This window comes from Falco biarmicus, chromosome 4 (genome assembly GCF_023638135.1).
Source record: "Falco biarmicus isolate bFalBia1 chromosome 4, bFalBia1.pri, whole genome shotgun sequence".
In the NCBI taxonomy this organism is placed as follows: Eukaryota; Metazoa; Chordata; class Aves; order Falconiformes; family Falconidae; genus Falco; species Falco biarmicus.
This window is the reverse complement of record NC_079291.1, coordinates 23,430,456-23,449,287: the sequence shown is the minus strand read 5'-3', so window position 1 is coordinate 23,449,287 and position 18,832 is coordinate 23,430,456. Positions and strand designations below refer to the sequence as shown.

The following is an 18,832-nucleotide window of genomic DNA, read 5'->3' as shown; positions in this document are numbered from 1 at the left end:
AACTGCCTTAATACTTTACCGTCATCCGGGTCCACAGCTGCTGGGAGCCCTGGTTACAGTGAGGATTTGGAGAGCCTGTCCCGGCATTTGGGAGGTCCTACACAGGGCATCCACTCGTAGGTGAGGTCTCCAAAGTCACTGTCAGAGGGTCCAGCTCTTATAGTGTTGAATAAACAAGATCACCTAATTTCAAATGCAGAGACATCTGGTTTCACTCTCCTCTCAGATCCCACCAAAGCCTGGCCCGGGCTACCAGGAGGAACCAAGGGAGCCTCCCTTACCTACTTGATTTTAACCACCGGTTTCCATAGAAGGCCATATATCTGGTTTCACAGCCTTGACCACCTGCCTCCAAGCAAGGAAGGATGCACTCCATCTTTGCAAATGATTATATTCTATCTAAGCTACATCTTTCACTAATGATCATGCATATTTTACCAATGATTGGATACTAAATACAGATATATATATATATATATATATAAAACATTTGGTTGGCGTGTTCATCTAGATGTCAAAGTTGGCTCCTGGTCCCAGCCAGTCCCCAGCGAGGCCGGTGCGGCTGCAGGAGCTGACGCAGCTGTGAAAGTTCATGTGCACAGGCTTGAGAGGCAGAGGGGAAAGGTTCAGCCCTTCGTCCTGCCTCAGCTGGGGACTGTGGTGGCAGCTACAGTGCATTACCAGGAGCCCCTGGCAGGTTTGCAGACATTGGAGAGCAGAGGGCAGCCCACCGTCCTTCTGCCACGGCCTCGGCTGAGCAGCAGGACCCTGAAGGCCTTGTGGGAGCGGGGTTGTGAATGGGGGCTGCTGCGCTCGCCAGCTGTTTTCTGCAGTCCCTGCCAGCTGTGTGAGCCAAGGGCCCTGGGTGAGAAGTGGCAGAGGAGCCCTGCTCCAGGAGCAGGAGGCAGTAAAACCGAGCAGCCCTTTGGCTTGCCTGGGGATAGCGGTTCTGGGGCCCAGGACAAGCACCTGGCGCCTGTGGCTAATGTGGGCAGGTGAAGGGACACAGGGGGACTGCCTGTACAACGGAGAGCTGTGTGGCAGTGTCCTCCCCCTGCCAGAGTGCGGGAGCGTGCCTGTCCCTGTGCGGCTGGTTTCTGCAGCAGATGCTCTTTACAGAGATGTTTCTCTTCAGGTTCCTGCTCCACGGCCAGAGGGGAAGGGAGAGTGTGCGACACCTGGGTCCGATGCCAGGAGAAGATCACCAGGGATGCCATTCCCTCTGATGGACGGTACCTACACCACGAGGCTCTGGAGAACGTTCTGGTGGTAGAGGCTGGGGGACAGGTGCAACGAGGCCTGCCTGGAGCAGCAGGGAGAGAGTTTTGCTCCGCCCTCTGGGCTGTGGTTTGGAGGCCTCTTTGATCGGGCAGAGGCAGAGGAAGAGGTGAAGTTGCAAGCATCAGGTCCCTCCGGCTGGCAGGTGCCTGCACACCCCGTGAAGGGAGAGCGTGACATGGCCCTGATTGTGCTGGCAGCCCTGGCGGGACTGGCAGCCTTTGGTGAGATGCCACTTCCAGGCTGGGGTGAACGAGGCAAGAGTTTGCGCAGCTGGTGGTGGAAGCACGGAGGTGTCAGTCCTGACGGCCTGGGGGATCAGGGAGTGTTTCTGTAGGGAGAGCCGGGGCTGCAGGTGGGTATGGCAAATAATGTGGGAGATGTCAGGAGTAACGAGCATAAGAGGAAGGACAAGACTTTACCCTGCATTTGCAGGTACCGAGCATTCTTGAGTGTGCTGCTAATACAGTCCAAGCCTGAAAGAGGGAAGACGCTGGGGAACGGAGCTGTGTGGCATCTAGGAGCTTCTCTCCTAGGTGTGCTGGAGAAAAGGTTACCAGCCTCTGCAGGGCTGTCTCTAAACCTCGGGGGACAAACAGAGAAGGCTAACTAGAGTCAAGGAGAGCTGAAATGCTGTACAGGGACAGGGCAAGGGCAGAGGACGTGGTGTGTCATATGGAGGAGCTTCGCTAGCAAGAAGATACAGTCAGAGGTGGGAGAAGGACAGCTCATGGCTGCTGCTGCTGAAGGAGACAGCAGCAGTTAACATAGCTCAGAGGCAGATACGGAGAGAAAGAGTGGCTGGAAAGACATGTGCGCACTGCTGGAAAGCAGGATGATCTGGGCGGTGAGGAGTGGCAAGCAGCTGCAGAAAGAAGGGTGCAGGGACAAGCAGCTCAGCATCTCAGAGCCTGGGAAAAGTGAGATGGAGAGCGGGGACAGTGAGCAAGCCCAGGAAGTGACAGATGGACTGGTGCACAGGCAAGCAAGGCTGAAAGATATTTCTGGCTTTACAGGTCATGCCCAAAAGGACTCTGTGCTCCAGTTCCCCGCAGAAATGACCATCCAGAGAGGACACAGCACAGCTCTGCGCTGCAATTTCTCCACCAGTTCTGCCAGTCCCTACATCTTCTGGTACCAGCAGCGCCAGACGCAGTCCCCTCAGATGCTGCTGCAGGGAGTGTACAAATGGAAACTGCAGGTGGATTCAGGGAAGTTCTTGTCTTCACTGTCTGTGGAGACCTCCCAGGTGGTTCTGCATGTGCGGGATGCTGAGCTCCAGGACAGCGCTGCCTATTTCTGTGCACTGAGCCCACAGTGGTGCCCACAGCACGCAGCAGCGCATAGAAACATGGGCGGTGCTGTGAGGGGCACATCCCTCCCTGCCACTGCTTGCCTGGAGCTCTGAGCTCAGCCTACTCAGCAGCAGCACCTGGGGGCTGTGGTGAGGCTGGGCCTCTGCCTCCCCAGCCTGTACTGCTGTGAGGCACAGGCCTGTGTGACTTGTGCAGCTGCGTCTGGATCCAGGCTCTTTGATGATGAGAAGTGCTCAAGAAAGCACCGCAGAGTGGACGTTTTCAAGGCCCTTCCAGATATCGAGCCTGTCCACATCTCAAGCCTATGTGTGGAGGATAATGTAAAGCTGGAGAACATCCCCTTTGCTGCAGCCACCCAAAGAATTCCCATGGTACCAGGAAAAGAAAGGAAAAGAAACATTAAATCCCTCAGTGGTAGCAGCTCCCGCCTGACCTTGGTGATCTCCTCAGGGGTCTGGGACCAGCCCCTGCCCTTGCAGAGGGAGCCGTTCCACAGTGAAACACTCATAATCCCCTCTCGGTGGAGGACAGGGATGTAGGGATTTCCATCCTTCCACTTGTACACTTTTGTCAAGACGTCGGGATTTTCATGGAGGAAATAGGATATGAGACTGTGGTGGCTGCCAAGAGGCACTTCTCCCCACCCGAAGGGATGAGATTTACAGGTAAAGGGAATTCTAGGTATGTTCCCCCAGCACTGCAGCCAATTCCTGAGCAATTCCCCTCCTTGCCTTGCACCTAGGGGTTGGCTGAACCCTGAGCCTGCAATCTCACCCTGTTCAGATGCATGGATCAGCCTTTGGCAGCTTATAGAAAGCGAGGTGGAGCATGAGCCCAGTGCCAAAGCTGACAAACGGATAGATACGGCGGACACGGAGCCAGGCAATGCTGAAATACCTTTCTGGCTTGACAGATCACAGGCAGAAGGAATTTACGCTGCAGTTCCACCAGAAGCGACCATGCAGGTAGGACACACCAGAAGAGGATTGTTCTCCAAAGGCCTGAGCCATGATCGAGCACTTCCTCCGGGGAGAGGCACCTTTCAGCTTCTGGAGGGCGCTGGGACCGTGCTGTAGACACAGGTTGGAGGTCAGGCAGCTGGGGAGGCAGGGGATGCCTGGTGGCCAGTGGCTGCAGGTGAGTCAGCAGTGTGCCCTTGTGGCAAAGCACACCTACTGCGCTCTGAGATGCCAGCAAAAGCGGAGCCAGCACAGGCAGGGAAGTCATCCTTCTCCTCTCTTTGCCACTCCTGAGACCATGCCTGGGCTCCTGCGTTCAGGCTGGGGCTCCTCGGTGTGCAGGCAAGGTACAGGCGTGTTGGAGGGAGTCCAGCGGGAGGCCCCAAGGCAGGCAGGGAGCTTGAGGGCATGATGCACTCAGAGCCTGAGGGAACGAGGCCTTAGCAAAAGAAGGCTCAAAGGGAGACCTTATGGGTGTCTACAGCTACGTGCTCTGAGCACGTGGAGAAGATGAAGCCAGGCTCTTCTCCAAGTGCACGGTGCCGGTAGGCCGAGAGGCCACACAGTTTGGAACCTGCGGAATTCTACTGACGTGTGAGGACCTTATTTTCCAGTTCTTTTTGACCCTGAAAAAGCTCAAGGACTGGAATGCACTGTCCATAAATGTTGTGCAGGCTCTGGCCTTGGACGTTTTCAAGACTCGTCTGGACACAGCCCTGACTGGCCCTGTCCAACCTACATCATGCTATGGGAAGAGCAGAAACAGTTTGGCAGGTTTGTTTGATGGGACTGGAAGTAAGGGCAGGACAGCTGGAGATCCAGCTGGTTTGGAGGAAAGGGAAATTGGCAGGGTTACGGTCATCGGGAAAGGCTGTGTGGTGTTGGGTGAGCTTGGCAGAAGCTGATTTATAAGAGGGGTTGAGCAGCGGGGCACAAAGCTTCCTGTGTTGCTTCCTCGAGTACCGATCTTCTTTTGGATAGAAGGAGAAAGTCCACAGTGCCTGTGGGGCTGAGTGGGACAGTTGGTGTCTGCAGGGCTTGGGGGTGTTGAAGATGATGTTTGTAAGAGCTGCAGCCTTGGGCTGTGCTGACAGGAGCTTGGCGCTAGGCACCGTGAAGGCGCTAGGACAGGCCAACCCCACCAAGGCCTTGTGCTGTGAGAGAGAGGACACAGGCATCAGGGAAGGAGAGACTCCCACGACATTGCATGGGGGGATGTGTCAGAGAGGTTGGTCCCCAGCTGCAGGCCTGTCGCCCCGCCACCCTGGCAAGGCAGAAGCTGCTGAGTGCAGGAGCAACAGGTGCCACTGCTGGAGGAGGCAGGAGCACAGCACAGGCATTTCAGGCATGCTAAGAACAAGAATTCTCTCCTCCCTTTCTCGTTCTGGGTTCCCCTGGCAGAGTCGTTTCCTGCAGCTCTGCTCTCTCAGAGCTCCCGGTGGGGACGCGGGCGGGAAACAAGGGAAACAAGGGAAAGGGAAAAACTCCTGTCCTTGGAAGAACAGCACCACGCACCAGGGCAGCCCGGGGTCACCCATAGAAAGCAGTCCTGTGCAGAGAACAAACTAGGCTTCTGGTAGACACCAAGCTGGCCATGAGCCAGTACTGTGCCCCTGCGCCAAGGAGTTCCAAGGGAATCCTCGGCCGCCTCAGACAAAGCATTGCCAAGAGGCCAAGAGAGGCGATTGCTCCCCTTTTCTCAGCACTGCTGGGCAACAGCTGGAGCGGCATCTTCTCGCACACCTTCTCTATGACCCAAGTGGGCTGCAGAGGCAGCAGAAGGCAGGCTCTGAGGCTGCTCCCCGGCACCCGCAGGGCAGCGGGGGCTGCCGCTTCCAGCCCCGGAGCGGGGAGGCAGCTCTGGAAGCTGCTCCATCTCCCGGGCCGAGGCCCCGCTGCTGCCCCAGGCTGCGGCGAGCCCCCGAGCGGCGCCGGCGCCGGGCTCAGCCCCGGGGCGGAGCTGGCGGCGGCGCGGAGCAGAGGAGGCGGCGGAGAGGAGGCGCCGCGGCCGCCGCCCAGAGCCGGGGCTGGCGCGGGGCAGCGAGGCGCGGGCGGCGGAGCGGCGGCATGCGGCGGGGCCGGGGCGCAGGGCTGGCGGGGCTGGCCGCGCTGCTGCTGGGTGCGCGGGGCTGGCGGCGGGGGGCGGGCCGGGGCTCGGCCTGCGGGGGCCCCCGCGGGGCTGCCGTCCCCTCGGGCTTCTGCACGGAGCCCTGCCGCCGCGCCGGGCTCGCGTCCCTCCCTCCCTCTGCTGCCATCCCGCCTTCCCTGCGGAAACTCGCCGTGCTCTCGCTGTCCAGCCCTGCCCGCTGCCTCCTTCCCTCCGCCTTCTGCCGCGGAGCGCCTGCAGCCGCTCCTTCCCCGCTGCTGCTTCCCCTCGGGCTCCTTCTCCGCCGCTGCTTCCCCTCGGGCTCCTTCCCCGCTGCTGCTTCCCCGCTGCTGCTTCCCCTCGGGCTCCTTCCCTTTGTCCCTGTTTTTCTCCAGTGACTCCACCTGTCACTCTCGCGTTCGTATGTCTGCCAGCCGTTAACGGACACCTCCGTTAATGCACCGCTAGACATCCTCTGGAAACTCTTCTCCCCCCCCCATGCCCGAACGTTCCTGGCTGGGATTTGCCATGGCGAACGGCAGGCGGGGCAGGGCACAAAGCAGGTTTTGAGGATTCCCCCTTCTTTTTCTCCTCGGCAGTGGCTGTGGGCAGAGCCCAGGTGCAGCAGGAGCCGTCGGCAGAGACCACCGAGGACACCGGCATCGCCATCAGCTGCTCACACCCCAGCATACAGAACTATGACTTCATCTACTGGTACCGCCAGCTCCCGGGCCGAGGCCCCGCATTCATCACGAGCGGTCACAAAGGGTCCAGAGAGGTGCAGGACCCTCCGGGGCGGATGTCGGTGGCGGCAGACCGCCGGTCCAGCGCCCTGTGGCTCGCCCGGCCCCGGCGCAGGGACGCGGCGGTGTATTACTGCGCCGTGGGAGACACGGGGCTCGGAGCCGGGGCTGCGGCCGGGCACGAACCTCGGCGGCCGGGGCCGGGCGTGTGTGTCGGGGGCGGGGGGACAGCCCCGGCCGGGCCCGCCAGGGGGCGCTGCCGCCTCGGCCCGCCCGGCCGCGGGCGCTTCCCGCCACCGCCTGCGGCACCGGCACCGGCACCGGGATCAGCGGGTGCCCCTTGCAGTCGCTGCCCGGGCTCAGCACCTCTCCTCCTCGAGGGCTGCTGCGCATCGGTGCTCCGAGGCAGCAAACAGCCGCGCTTGGGCCGCGCTGCACGGGGAGCCTGAGAGGGTCTGTGCAAGGCAGCGGGGCGCAGCGTGTTTCCCACCACGCGCTCGTGCTTGCCCAGCACGGGGTCAGAGCCTTGCGGGTACCGTGGCGTCCCCTGGCCTGTCTGAAAAGGCCTGCCGGCATTGTCCCGCAACGCCTTCCCAGAGGGGACCGATTCCCATCCAGGCCACCTCAGGCTGCTTCTCCTCTTGCCAAGGATGCTGAGCTCTTCGTGACTTTTAGGAAGGCCAAGTGACACCTCTAGGTCCTCCAAGTGCTGCCATGGCACAGGGAGTTCACGATGTCAAGAATAAAGCGAACGCAAATGCTCCAGCACGATGCTCAGCTTAGTGGGTGTCTCACCTTTGCCTGGCTGCCTTGGGCAAACACAGCAGCAGCTTCCACCCGGTAATTTTCCCCATCCCAAGGACGCACACAAAGATCTCAGCTTGGAGTTGTTATTAACACTAACAAGCTCCCTGGGCATTCAAATCAGGCAATTCCCTGCAGATCCTTGTGCATTTCTTCCTGTCAGGCTTTCCTTCTTGGAGATCTGCTGTGTCACCACCATCGTCCCCCAGATGCTGTCCCCAAGATTCCTTGCCAACAGAACAATCCTTTGTGTCTCCTGCTGTTATTTTCCTGCTCCTTCCTGGCTATGCCTGAGTTCCCGATCCTCTCAGCCATGGCCTTCAGTCATGGTGTCACCATATGCAAAGTGCTTGGCAAAAAGCACTGTCATTGTTACCGAAATCTCGGAATTAAGAGCTTATCGACACCAATGTGATGTAGATAAGCAGACACTTCTTTCTTAACGGCCAGGTGCGTGAGCGAGTCCTCTCACGATCAACGCACGCCGGGTCCCAAAATCAGACACCATATATAAAACTTATTCCTACATATTCATTAAGTATTCATGCATAACCATGATATTTCCCCTAAATCATTAACATATTCTCCTCCTATATCCGATTCTGCACAGTAGAGCTTAGAAAGGTCTAGAAATGGGTCTGGGGTACGATTTGGGTGGGTGGTATATGAGTCGGTGGTCGCAATCTCCCCCTGCCGGAATTAAAAGTTCACGATTTCTTGGCAGGTAACTACAAGCTGTTCCAGTCGACTCTCCCCAGTTCCCATTAATCTCATATTCTGACATTTCAATACACCTCTACATACAGAAGACTGGTTAAATACAAAGAAACCCTTCAAACCCTAAACTTATTACCTAAGTTTTAACAATGGTTCCAGCCCCTTCTTCTAGCCTTGGTACAGGATGTACAGAAGATCTCATAGCAGCTTTTACTGCGCAACTATAAGTTTCATTAAAAATATTTCTTATCCTTCTATTTTTCAATTTTATAAAATGATTTTATAAAATCAATTAATCAATCAAATAAAGTCAATCAATCTTAACTTATTAACAAATCGATAACATTTCCCCCCTTTGAAAGTGTTGAAAATCATTATTTCAATACTTTCACATTATTCATATATCTTTTGTTTCAACATATTTTGGTGATGGATCATGTCTTGATAAAATAGTTGGTACTTCTCTCATAATCATACGATTGACTGCAATTCTATTGGTAAACTGTTTCTTCAAACATGCATATACTAGCATGCTCATCAAAAAGACAATTAGTAACAGAAACAAAGTTTTAATTATAGATTGTATCCAAGAGCTCAAATTCCATCCCAGTTTGTTAAAAATTTTCCTAAGCCAATCTTCTGACACATCCTTTTGAATTGTTTCAGTTTCTTTTTCAATTTTTCCTAATAGGTCTAGATCATGTTCCACATCCTGAGTGACATTTGGAATGTGGATACAACAGTGGTCCAATTTATCCTCGAGATATCCACATACTCCATGTTCTTTAAGTAGGAGCATATCTAGTGCCATTCTATTTTTTAAAGTCATTCTGGAAGTTGCCTGTAATTGTATATTCAATTCCTTAAACCCTTTTTTGGTAACGTTTGCTAATTTTTCCACTTGACCAGTTAACTGATAGAGCCATGCTCTGTTTCTATATGAAGCTGTAGGATTTAAAAGTGATTTGAGTGCCCAACCAGTTTTCACTCCTGTTTATGGTTCATTCCAAATATCATCATTTATCTCAGATCTCTTTATTCGTTTCAATTCTAAATTCTCTAAGGATCCTTTAAATGGTGATTTCTTCCAAACTGGACACAATGTTGGCATGCCTAAATTGATTTGTTTCACCTTACCATCTAATGGTAAATGTGTGGTCCAGGTTCCATCACTTAATGCCCAAACTAAATGTCCTGGACTTCAAATAGTAGTTTTACTACAACTAAACAAAGTTCCTTTTCTAACTGTAAAAGTGCTGGTTAAATTGAGAGTGTTCTTAAGACCTCGACAAAAACAACCATATTTTAAATCAGTGGCCTACGGAGGAATTCTTTGGATTACTAAGTCTGCATTACTGCAATCATACACTTTTTCACATTTCCACCATGGCACTATTTTATTTTCCTTCTCTCCCGATGAAACTGATCTATCATTGACCCAGGGTAATACTGAAACAAACTTTTCCATCCCAGGTAAAACACCAAGAAGTTCTTGCCATATACTGAAAATGGGAAAATATGGACATAGACCATATAGAGTCCCATTGTTCTACTAATTGGGTACCTCGGCCAGTTTTGTTACGCTTCCATTTCATGATACTTCTGCTCACATTGGTTTTAAGTTGTTCATCATAAGAACACCATCCTAACTGGAGATTTGGACCCCCAGGAAGAAGAACTCAAGCTATGGCACTAGGTCGGGATCCTGTTATAAAATAATAATTCAATAGTTTGGTTTTGGTTTTGGTTTTTTCTTTACAATCTGTTTCTTTACCTGGTGACTTCCACTGTTTTCTAATAACCTTTACTTGTTCATACCATTGAGTTACTGGCCTTTGTTCACAATAGGTGGTTTCATTTTTATGTTCCAGATTAGTCAGATTCATACTTAAAATTCCCCATGGAATAGATTCACCTACTGCCCTCGGTATTGGCAAACAAGCAGTGATCTGCGTGACATTTTGTAAACTGGCAAATTCTTTAGTCAATCCTACCATCAAATTTTCCTCAGCCATTTGTTTGGGAATTTCAATCACTTGTTCTGTTTCTACTTGTCTTTTGTTCCTGTCCACCAAGCCGGCCCATGATCCCACCAACACTACCGACCAAAATAAAATCCAATATAAAAATTAGACATGTTTCAGTGTCAATTTTAAAGTCTCTGGGTCACAATTGACAATCTTCCATGGAGTAGGTGCTTTCTTTACTCGAGTATAATGTATCCAAGCATCTGATTCTGCTATCTTGATAGCTGTAAAAGTGGTTAACAGCATCTGGAAAGGTCCTCTCCAGCGCTCCTGCAAAGGTTCAGAGGTCCAGGTCTTCACATAGACATAGTCTCCTGGTTGGAAATCATGCACTGAATTTTCCTGGAATAAAGGTCTATTCCAAATTACTACACTCCAAATCACAGCCAAAGTTTTCCTTAGAAAAAGCAAATAGTTATACACATCTTGTTTTCCTTTTACATATATGTTTAGATTTGGTTCTAGAGACTCATATGGTTTTCCATATAATAATTCATAAGGACTGACTGAGGTTCCACTCTTTGGCTGTACCCTGATTCATAATAATGCCAATGGAAGCGCCTGAGGCCACTTTAGACTGGTTTCTTGACAAATTTTACTTATTTGTCGTTTCAAAGTTTGATTCATCCTCTCCACTTTTCCACTAAATTGTGGTCTCCAAGACGCATGCAAATCCCAATTAATACCCAATACTTTGCTAACACTTTGGACTACTTCAGCAACAAAGTGTGGACCTCTGTCAGAGGAAATTCCAATAGGAACTCCAAATCTCGGAATTATTTCTTGTAATAACCACTTTACAACCTCTTTTTGCTTGTGTGGTGCGACAGGGAAGGGCTTCTGGCCATCCTGTAAAAGTATCAACCCTTACCAGGATGTACCGGTACCCATTTTGTCTGGGTAACTCTGAAAAATCTACTTGCCAATCAATAATCTCCAGGTTCTGTACCAGATTTCAGTCTACCCATTTGAACCTTTTTCTTAATCACTGGATTATTTTTCAAACATACTTCACACTTTGCAGTTACCATTTTAGCTATTCCCAACATCTTAACTGATATTACTTGCTTTCATAAAGATGTTACTAAGGCTTCTGCTCCCCAGTGACATTCTTGATGTCTCGTTTGAATTATCTCTCTCATCACAAGAGGTGGAATTACTACCTGTCCATTAGGAGTTAACCACCATCCCGCTAAGTTTTTCTTAGCATTTAATAACTGACCTAATCTGTCATCTTCCTCTGAATATCTTGTTTTTTTCCCTAGGAAGGGTTACTGTTTTAGAAGGAATTATTGCCATTTGCAATGCTTGTTTCTTCGCTACCTTTTTTTTTTTTTTTTGCTGTTCTATCAGCTAAATTATTGCCAGCTATTATTTTTGTATTCCCAATCTGGTGTGCCTTACAGTGCATGATTGCTACTTGATCTGGCTTTTGAACTGCTTGCAATAATCGTAAAATTTCTGTTTGATGCTTAATGTTTGATCCTTGAGAGGACAATAACCCCCTCTCTTTCCACAAAGCTCCATGGACATGCACTACCCCAAAGGCATATTTTGAATCAGTCCAGATATTTACTCTCTTGTCTTTGCTTAGTTCTAAGGCTCGAATTAAAGCGATGAGTTCCGCCTTTTGTGCTGATGTGGTACTCGCCAATGCTCCTGCTTCTATAACTGTAGTCTCTGTTGTTCCCGCATATCCGGCGTATCAAACTCCTTGTTCCATAAAGCTGCTTCCATCAGTATACAATTCCCAGTCTGGTCGCTCCAATGGCACATCCTTCAGATCTTCACGACTGGAATAAACATACTCAATGGTAGCCAAGCAATCGTGTTCCAGTCGTCCTTCTTCCTGTATGGAACTTAAAAACACTGCAGGATTTACCAGGTTAGTTGTCTTTAGAATCACATCATCTTGTTCAGTCAATACCACCTGGTATTTCATCATTCGGCTGGGGGACAGCCAATGTCCCCCCTTCTGTTCTAGGACAGTTATCACCATGTGTGGAACATAGACTGTTATTGTTCTTCCCAAAGTCAATTTCCGAGCTTCTTGTATGAGCATCACTGTTGCTGCCACTGCTCGAAGGCAGTTTGGCCACCCTTTACTCACTGTGTCCAGTTGTATAGAGAAATATCCGACCGGTCGTTTCCAGCTTCCTATCCTCTGGGTTAACACGCCCAGTGCGAGGTGTTGTCTTTCATGTACAAACAGCTGGAAATCTTGGGTTAGATCTGGCAGTCCCAAGGCAGGTGCAGACATTAGGGCACGTTTCAACTCTACAAAAGCCTTTTGTTGTTGTGGGCCCCACACAAAGGGAGAGTTCTTTTGGGCCTCGTACAGCGGTTTAGCTATTAGCCCATAGTTCATGATCCAAAGGCGACACCACCCAGTCATTCCCAAAAATGCTCTGAGTTCATGAATATTTCTCGGCTCAGGTATACCACAAAGAGCTTCTTTGTGATTTTTCCCTAATTGTCGTTGTCCTTTTAAAATCTCAAAGCCGAGATATATCACAGTCTGGCAGGCTATTTGGGCTTTCTTCCTGGATACCTTATACCCATTTAGTCCCAGGAAATTCAAAAGGTCAATAGTCACCTGTATACAAATAAATCTTTCTTCTGTAGCAATCAATATATCATCCACATATTGTAAAAGTAAATGTCCAGGTCTTGGTTTGTCCTGCTTCCAGATTTCAAATTCTGCGCAGTAGAGCTTAGAAAGGTCTAGAAATGGGTCTGGGGTACGATTTGGGTGGGTGGTATATGAGTCGGTGGTCGCGATCTCCCCCTGCCGGAATTACCTTTTACTAAAGTTCACGATTTCTTGGCAGGCATCTACAAGCTGTTCCAGTCGACTCTCCCCAGTTCCCATTAATCTCATATTCTGACATTTCAATACACCTCTACATAAAGAAGACTGGTTAAATACAAAGAAACCTTTCAACCCTAAACTTATTACCTAAGTTTTAACAATGGTTCCAGCCCCTTCTTCTAGCCTTGGTACAGGATGTACAGAAGATCTCATAGCAGCTTTTACTGTGCAACTATAAGTTTCATTAAAATATTTCTTATCCTTCTATTTTTCAATTTTATAAAATGATTTTATAAAATCAATTAATCAATCAAATAAAGTCAATCAATCTTAACTTATTAACAAATCGATAACAATGGCACCCTGCTGGTTGTTTCCTTCATGTGAAGAAATGCCAGCTCTTGACCCTGCTCAGAGCAGCTTTCACATCCTCCTTTCTTAGGGTGTAAACCAAGGTGTTGAGCAGAAGAGGAAGAACCACGCAGAGAACAGCCGCTACTCTGCCTAGTGACCTTTTCTCGGGGGCTCCCGTGTAGGTGAAGACACATGAGGCATAGAACCAGGCCACAGCATTGAAATGAGAAGCGCAGCCTGAGACAGCTCAGTGCCCGTCTTCTGCACAGAAGAGCTGCAGCATGATTTAAATCTCCATTGGAAAGGACAACCGCTGGCAGCAATGCCCTTAGTTTGAGGTCTAAAACTTGGGTGGATCCTGTGCCCCTTTTCTATCTTTCCATGGTCTCCGTTGGGCAAGCAAGCTAGAGGTCGTGCCAAGAGCCAGTAGCAGCGCTCTGGCAGGGCTTTGGCAAAAGGCCTTACTTGCCAGGCACGCAACAGAAACGCCCTTATAATGGTGTTGGCCTTTTCACATTTTTGCTATGCTTGTATGTGCTTCATTAGCCATAATCCCCTCTCGGTGGAGGCAGGGGTGTAGGGATTTCCATCCTTCCACTTGTACATTTCTGTCAAGACATCGGGGTTTTCATGGAGGAAATAGGATATGAGGCTGTGGTGGCTGCCAAGAGACACTTCTCCCCACCCGAAGGGATGAGATTTACAGGTAAAGGGAATTCTAGGTATGTTCCCCCAGCACTGCAGCCAATTCCTGAGCACAAGGTCTGTGGTGGAGAGGAAGCCTGCACGGCTCTAGTAGCTCACTCAGCTGTTCAGAGTCGACGTTCTTGGGCTTCTGAAGCACAGAGGAAAACCTGGTTTGTGCAGCGGCAGAGGCCCTCGCCGTGAACCGGTGGTAAAGGATCCCTTCTCCAGGCATTCTTTGCATGCGGTTCAAAGCGGCCAGCCAGCACGCTTGCCTCAGCGGTGGTGTCCCGGAGCCCAGGGCAGCACAGGCCGCCAGGGGTTCTCCAGGTGGGTACTTGGAGGGATGGATGAAGCCTGGCTGTAAAGCAGAGGGCAACATGGTGCTGTGGGTTGTGGTTAGGCTGGGCGTGTGCCTCCCCAGCCTCTGTGCCAGTGAGGAAAGCTGTGGAGATTGGTATGGGGGCGACTTTTTCAGCCAAGTCCAAGCCCAGGGGCTTGGAACACAGGAGTGAATCCTCAGCAGAAGGATCCTACTTGTCTTGCTCCTAGGCTCCCCCCAGCATCCACCGAGAGCTGCCGTTGGAGAGAATGGTTCTAGGCAGGAGGCATGATCATGCTCGTGACTTAATTCCTGGCCAAATGAGCCCAAGGAGGGAAGATCCCTCCTTGCCTTGCACCTGGGGGTGGGCTGAACCCTGAGCCTGCAATCTCACCCTGTTCAGATGCATGGATCAGCCTTTGGCAGCTTATAGAAAGCGAGGTGGAGCATGAGCCCAGTGCCAAAGCTGACAAACGGATAGATACGGCGGACACGGAGCCAGGCAATGCTGAAATACCTTTCTGGCTTGACAGATCACAGGCAGAAGGAATTTACGCTGCAGTTCCACCAGAAGCGACCATGCAGGTAGGACACACCAGAAGAGGATTGTTCTCCAAAGGCCTGAGCCATGATCGAGCACTTCCTCCGGGGAGAGGCACCTTTCAGCTTCTGGAGGGCGCTGGGACCGTGCTGTAGACACAGGTTGGAGGTCAGGCAGCTGGGGAGGCAGGGGATGCCTGGTGGCCAGTGGCTGCAGGTGAGTCAGCAGTGTGCCCTTGTGGCAAAGCACACCTACTGCGCTCTGAGATGCCAGCGAAAGCGGAGCCAGCACAGGCAGGGAAGTCATCCTTCTCCTCTCTTTGCCACTCCTGAGACCATGCCTGGGCTCCTGCGTTCAGGCTGGGGCTCCTCGGTGTGCAGGCAAGGTACAGGCGTGTTGGAGGGAGTCCAGCGGGAGGCCCCAAGGCAGGCAGGGAGCTTGAGGGCATGATGCACTCAGGGCCTGAGGGAACGAGGCCTTAGCAAAAGAAGGCTCAAAGGGAGACCTTATGGGTGTCTACAGCTACGTGCTCTGAGCACGTGGAGAAGATGAAGCCAGGCTCTTCTCCAAGTGCACGGTGCCGGTAGGCCGAGAGGCCACAGACACAGTTTGGAACCTGCGGAATTCTACTGACGTGTGAGGACCTTATTTTCCAGTTCTTTTTGACCCTGAAAAAGCTCAAGGACTGGAATGCACTGTCCATAAATGTTGTGCAGGCTCTGGCCTTGGACGTTTTCAAGACTCGTCTGGACACAGCCCTGACCGGCCCTGTCCAACCTACATCATGCTATGGGAAGAGCAGAAACAGTTTGGCAGGTTTGTTTGATGGGACTGGAAGTAAGGGCAGGACAGCTGGAGATCCAGCTGGTTTGGAGGAAAGGGAAATTGGCAGGGTTACGGTCATCGGGAAAGGCTGTGTGGTGTTGGGTGAGCTTGGCAGAAGCTGATTTATAAGAGGGGTTGAGCAGCGGGGCACAAAGCTTCCTGTGTTGCTTCCTCGAGTACCGATCTTCTTTTGGATAGAAGGAGAAAGTCCACAGTGCCTGTGGGGCTGAGTGGGACAGTTGGTGTCTGCAGGGCTTGGGGGTGTTGAAGATGATGTTTGTAAGAGCTGCAGCCTTGGGCTGTGCTGACAGGAGCTTGGCGCTAGGCACCGTGAAGGCGCTAGGACAGGCCAACCCCACCAAGGCCTTGTGCTGTGAGAGAGAGGACACAGGCATCAGGGAAGGAGAGACTCCCACGACATTGCATGGGAGGATGTGTCAGAGAGGTTGGTCCCCAGCTGCAGGCCTGTCGCCCCGCCACCCTGGCAAGGCAGAAGCTGCTGAGTGCAGGAGCAACAGGTGCCACTGCTGGAGGAGGCAGGAGCACAGCACAGGCATTTCAGGCATGCTAAGAACAAGAATTCTCTCCTCCCTTTCTCGTTCTGGGTTCCCCTGGCAGAGTCGTTTCCTGCAGCTCTGCTCTCTCAGAGCTCCCGGTGGGGACGCGGGCGGGAAACAAGGGAAACAAGGGAAAGGGAAAAACTCCTGTCCTTGGAAGAACAGCACCACGCACCAGGGCAGCCCGGGGTCACCCATAGAAAGCAGTCCTGTGCAGAGAACAAACTAGGCTTCTGGTAGACACCAAGCTGGCCATGAGCCAGTACTGTGCCCCTGCGCCAAGGAGTTCCAAGGGAATCCTCGGCCGCCTCAGACAAAGCATTGCCAAGAGGCCAAGAGAGGCGATTGCTCCCCTTTTCTCAGCACTGCTGGGCAACAGCTGGAGCGGCATCTTCTCGCACACCTTCTCTATGACCCAAGTGGGCTGCAGAGGCAGCAGAAGGCAGGCTCTGAGGCTGCTCCCCGGCACCCGCAGGGCAGCGGGGGCTGCCGCTTCCAGCCCCGGAGCGGGGAGGCAGCTCTGGAAGCTGCTCCATCTCCCGGGCCGAGGCCCCGCTGCTGCCCCAGGCTGCGGCGAGCCCCCGAGCGGCGCCGGCGCCGGGCTCAGCCCCGGGGCGGAGCTGGCGGCGGCGCGGAGCAGAGGAGGCGGCGGAGAGGAGGCGCCGCGGCCGCCGCCCAGAGCCGGGGCTGGCGCGGGGCAGCGAGGCGCGGGCGGCGGAGCGGCGGCATGCGGCGGGGCCGGGGCGCAGGGCTGGCGGGGCTGGCCGCGCTGCTGCTGGGTGCGCGGGGCTGGCGGCGGGGGGCGGGCCGGGGCTCGGCCTGCGGGGGCCCCCGCGGGGCTGCCGTCCCCTCGGGCTTCTGCACGGAGCCCTGCCGCCGCGCCGGGCTCGCGTCCCTCCCTCCCTCTGCTGCCATCCCGCCTTCCCTGCGGAAACTCGCCGTGCTCTCGCTGTCCAGCCCTGCCCGCTGCCTCCTTCCCTCCGCCTTCTGCCGCGGAGCGCCTGCAGCCGCTCCTTCCCCGCTGCTGCTTCCCCTCGGGCTCCTTCCCCTCGGGCTCCTTCCCCGCTGCTGCCGTCCCCTCGGGCTCCTTCCCCTCGGGCTCCTTCCCCGCTGCTGCTTCCCCTCGGGCTCCTTCCCCGCTGCTGCTTCCCCGCTGCTGCTTCCCCTCGGGCTCCTTCCCTTTGTCCCTGTTTTTCTCCAGTGACTCCACCTGTCACTCTCGCGTTCGTATGTCTGCCAGCCGTTAACGGACACCTCCGTTAATGCACCGCTAGACATCCTCTGGAAACTCTTCTCCCCCCCCCATGCCCGAACGTTCCTGGCTGGGATTTGCCATGGCGAACGGCAGGCGGGGCAGGGCACAAAGCAGGTTTTGAGGATTCCCCCTTCTTTTTCTCCTCGGCAGTGGCTGTGGGCAGAGCCCAGGTGCAGCAGGAGCCGTCGGCAGAGACCACCGAGGACACCGGCATCGCCATCAACTGCTCACACCCCAGCATAGGGACAGGAGACTTCATCCAGTGGTACCGCCAGCTCCCGGGCCGAGGCCCCGCATTCATCACGAGCGGTTACAAAGGGTCCAGAGAGGTGCAGGACCCTCCGGGGCGGATGTCGGTGGCGGCAGACCGCCGGTCCAGCGCCCTGTGGCTCGCCCGGCCCCGGCGCAGGGACGCGGCGGTGTATTACTGCGCCGTGGGAGACACGGGGCTCGGAGCCGGGGCTGCGGCCGGGCACGAACCTCGGCGGCCGGGGCCGGGCGTGTGTGTCGGGGGCGGGGGGACAGCCCCGGCCGGGCCCGCCAGGGGGCGCTGCCGCCTCGGCCCGCCCGGCCGCGGGCGCTTCCCGCCACCGCCTGCGGCACCGGCACCGGCACCGGGATCAGCGGGTGCCCCTTGCAGTCGCTGCCCGGGCTCAGCACCTCTCCTCCTCGAGGGCTGCTGCGCATCGGTGCTCCGAGGCAGCAAACAGCCGCGCTTGGGCCGCGCTGCACGGGGAGCCTGAGAGGGTCTGTGCAAGGCAGCGGGGCGCAGCGTGTTTCCCACCACGCGCTCGTGCTTGCCCAGCACGGGGTCAGAGCCTTGCGGGTACCGTGGCGTCCCCTGGCCTGTCTGAAAAGGCCTGCCGGCATTGTCCCGCAACGCCTTCCCAGAGGGGACCGATTCCCATCCAGGCCACCTCAGGCTGCTTCTCCTCTTGCCAAGGATGCTGAGCTCTTCATGACTTTTAGGAAGGCCAAGTGACACCTCTAGGTCCTCCAAGTGCTGCCATGGCACAGGGAGTTCACGATGTCAAGAATAAAGCGAACGCAAATGCTCCAGCACGATGCTCAGCTTAGTGGGTGTCTCACCTTTGCCTGGCTGCCTTGGGCAAACACAGCAGCAGCTTCCACCCGGTAATTTTCCCCATCCCAAGGACGCACACAAAGATCTCAGCTTGGAGTTGTTATTAACACTAACAAGCTCCCTGGGCATTCAAATCAGGCAATTCCCTGCAGATCCTTGTGCATTTCTTCCTGTCAGGCTTTCCTTCTTGGAGATCTGCTGTGTCACCACCATCGTCCCCCAGATGCTGTCCCCAAGATTCCTTGCCAACAGAACAATCCTTTGTGTCTCCTGCTGTTATTTTCCTGCTTCTTCCTGGCTATGCCTGAGTTCCCGATCCTCTCAGCCATGGCCTTCAGTCATGGTGTCACCATACGCAAAGTGCTTGGCAAAAAGCACTGTCATGACAAAGAAGCTCTGCTCCCTGCCAGCGCCGGGAGTGTGGGCAGTGGGCTTTTTGGTCACCTCCTCCCAGGTGGCTCTGCTGCT

At 53.7% G+C, this 18,832-nt stretch overlaps 2 protein-coding genes and 1 gene segment (V, D, J or C); all 3 read left to right on the top strand.

Moving 5' to 3' along the window:
• Positions 1–1,328: 1,328 nt before the first annotated feature.
• LOC130148507 (T cell receptor alpha variable 12-3-like) lies at positions 1,329–2,814 on the top strand. The segment is given in 2 exon segments: positions 1,329–1,502; positions 2,295–2,814. Coding segments are annotated over 2 exon segments (438 nt in total).
• Positions 2,815–5,444: 2,630 nt separating this feature from the next.
• Positions 5,445–6,913, top strand: LOC130148249 (collagen alpha-1(I) chain-like). The gene is made up of 2 exons (XM_056336675.1): positions 5,445–5,672; positions 6,239–6,913. Exons 1-2 carry the CDS (start codon positions 5,621–5,623, stop codon positions 6,829–6,831), a joined length of 645 nt encoding a protein of 214 aa, XP_056192650.1. The 5' UTR covers positions 5,445–5,620; the 3' UTR covers positions 6,832–6,913.
• A 9,663-nt stretch (positions 6,914–16,576) lies between these two features.
• LOC130148284 (collagen alpha-1(I) chain-like) lies at positions 16,577–18,105 on the top strand. Its single transcript, XM_056336721.1, has 2 exons — positions 16,577–16,804; positions 17,431–18,105. Exons 1-2 carry the CDS (start codon positions 16,753–16,755, stop codon positions 18,021–18,023), a joined length of 645 nt encoding a protein of 214 aa, XP_056192696.1. The 5' UTR covers positions 16,577–16,752; the 3' UTR covers positions 18,024–18,105.
• Positions 18,106–18,832: the final 727 nt, after the last annotated feature.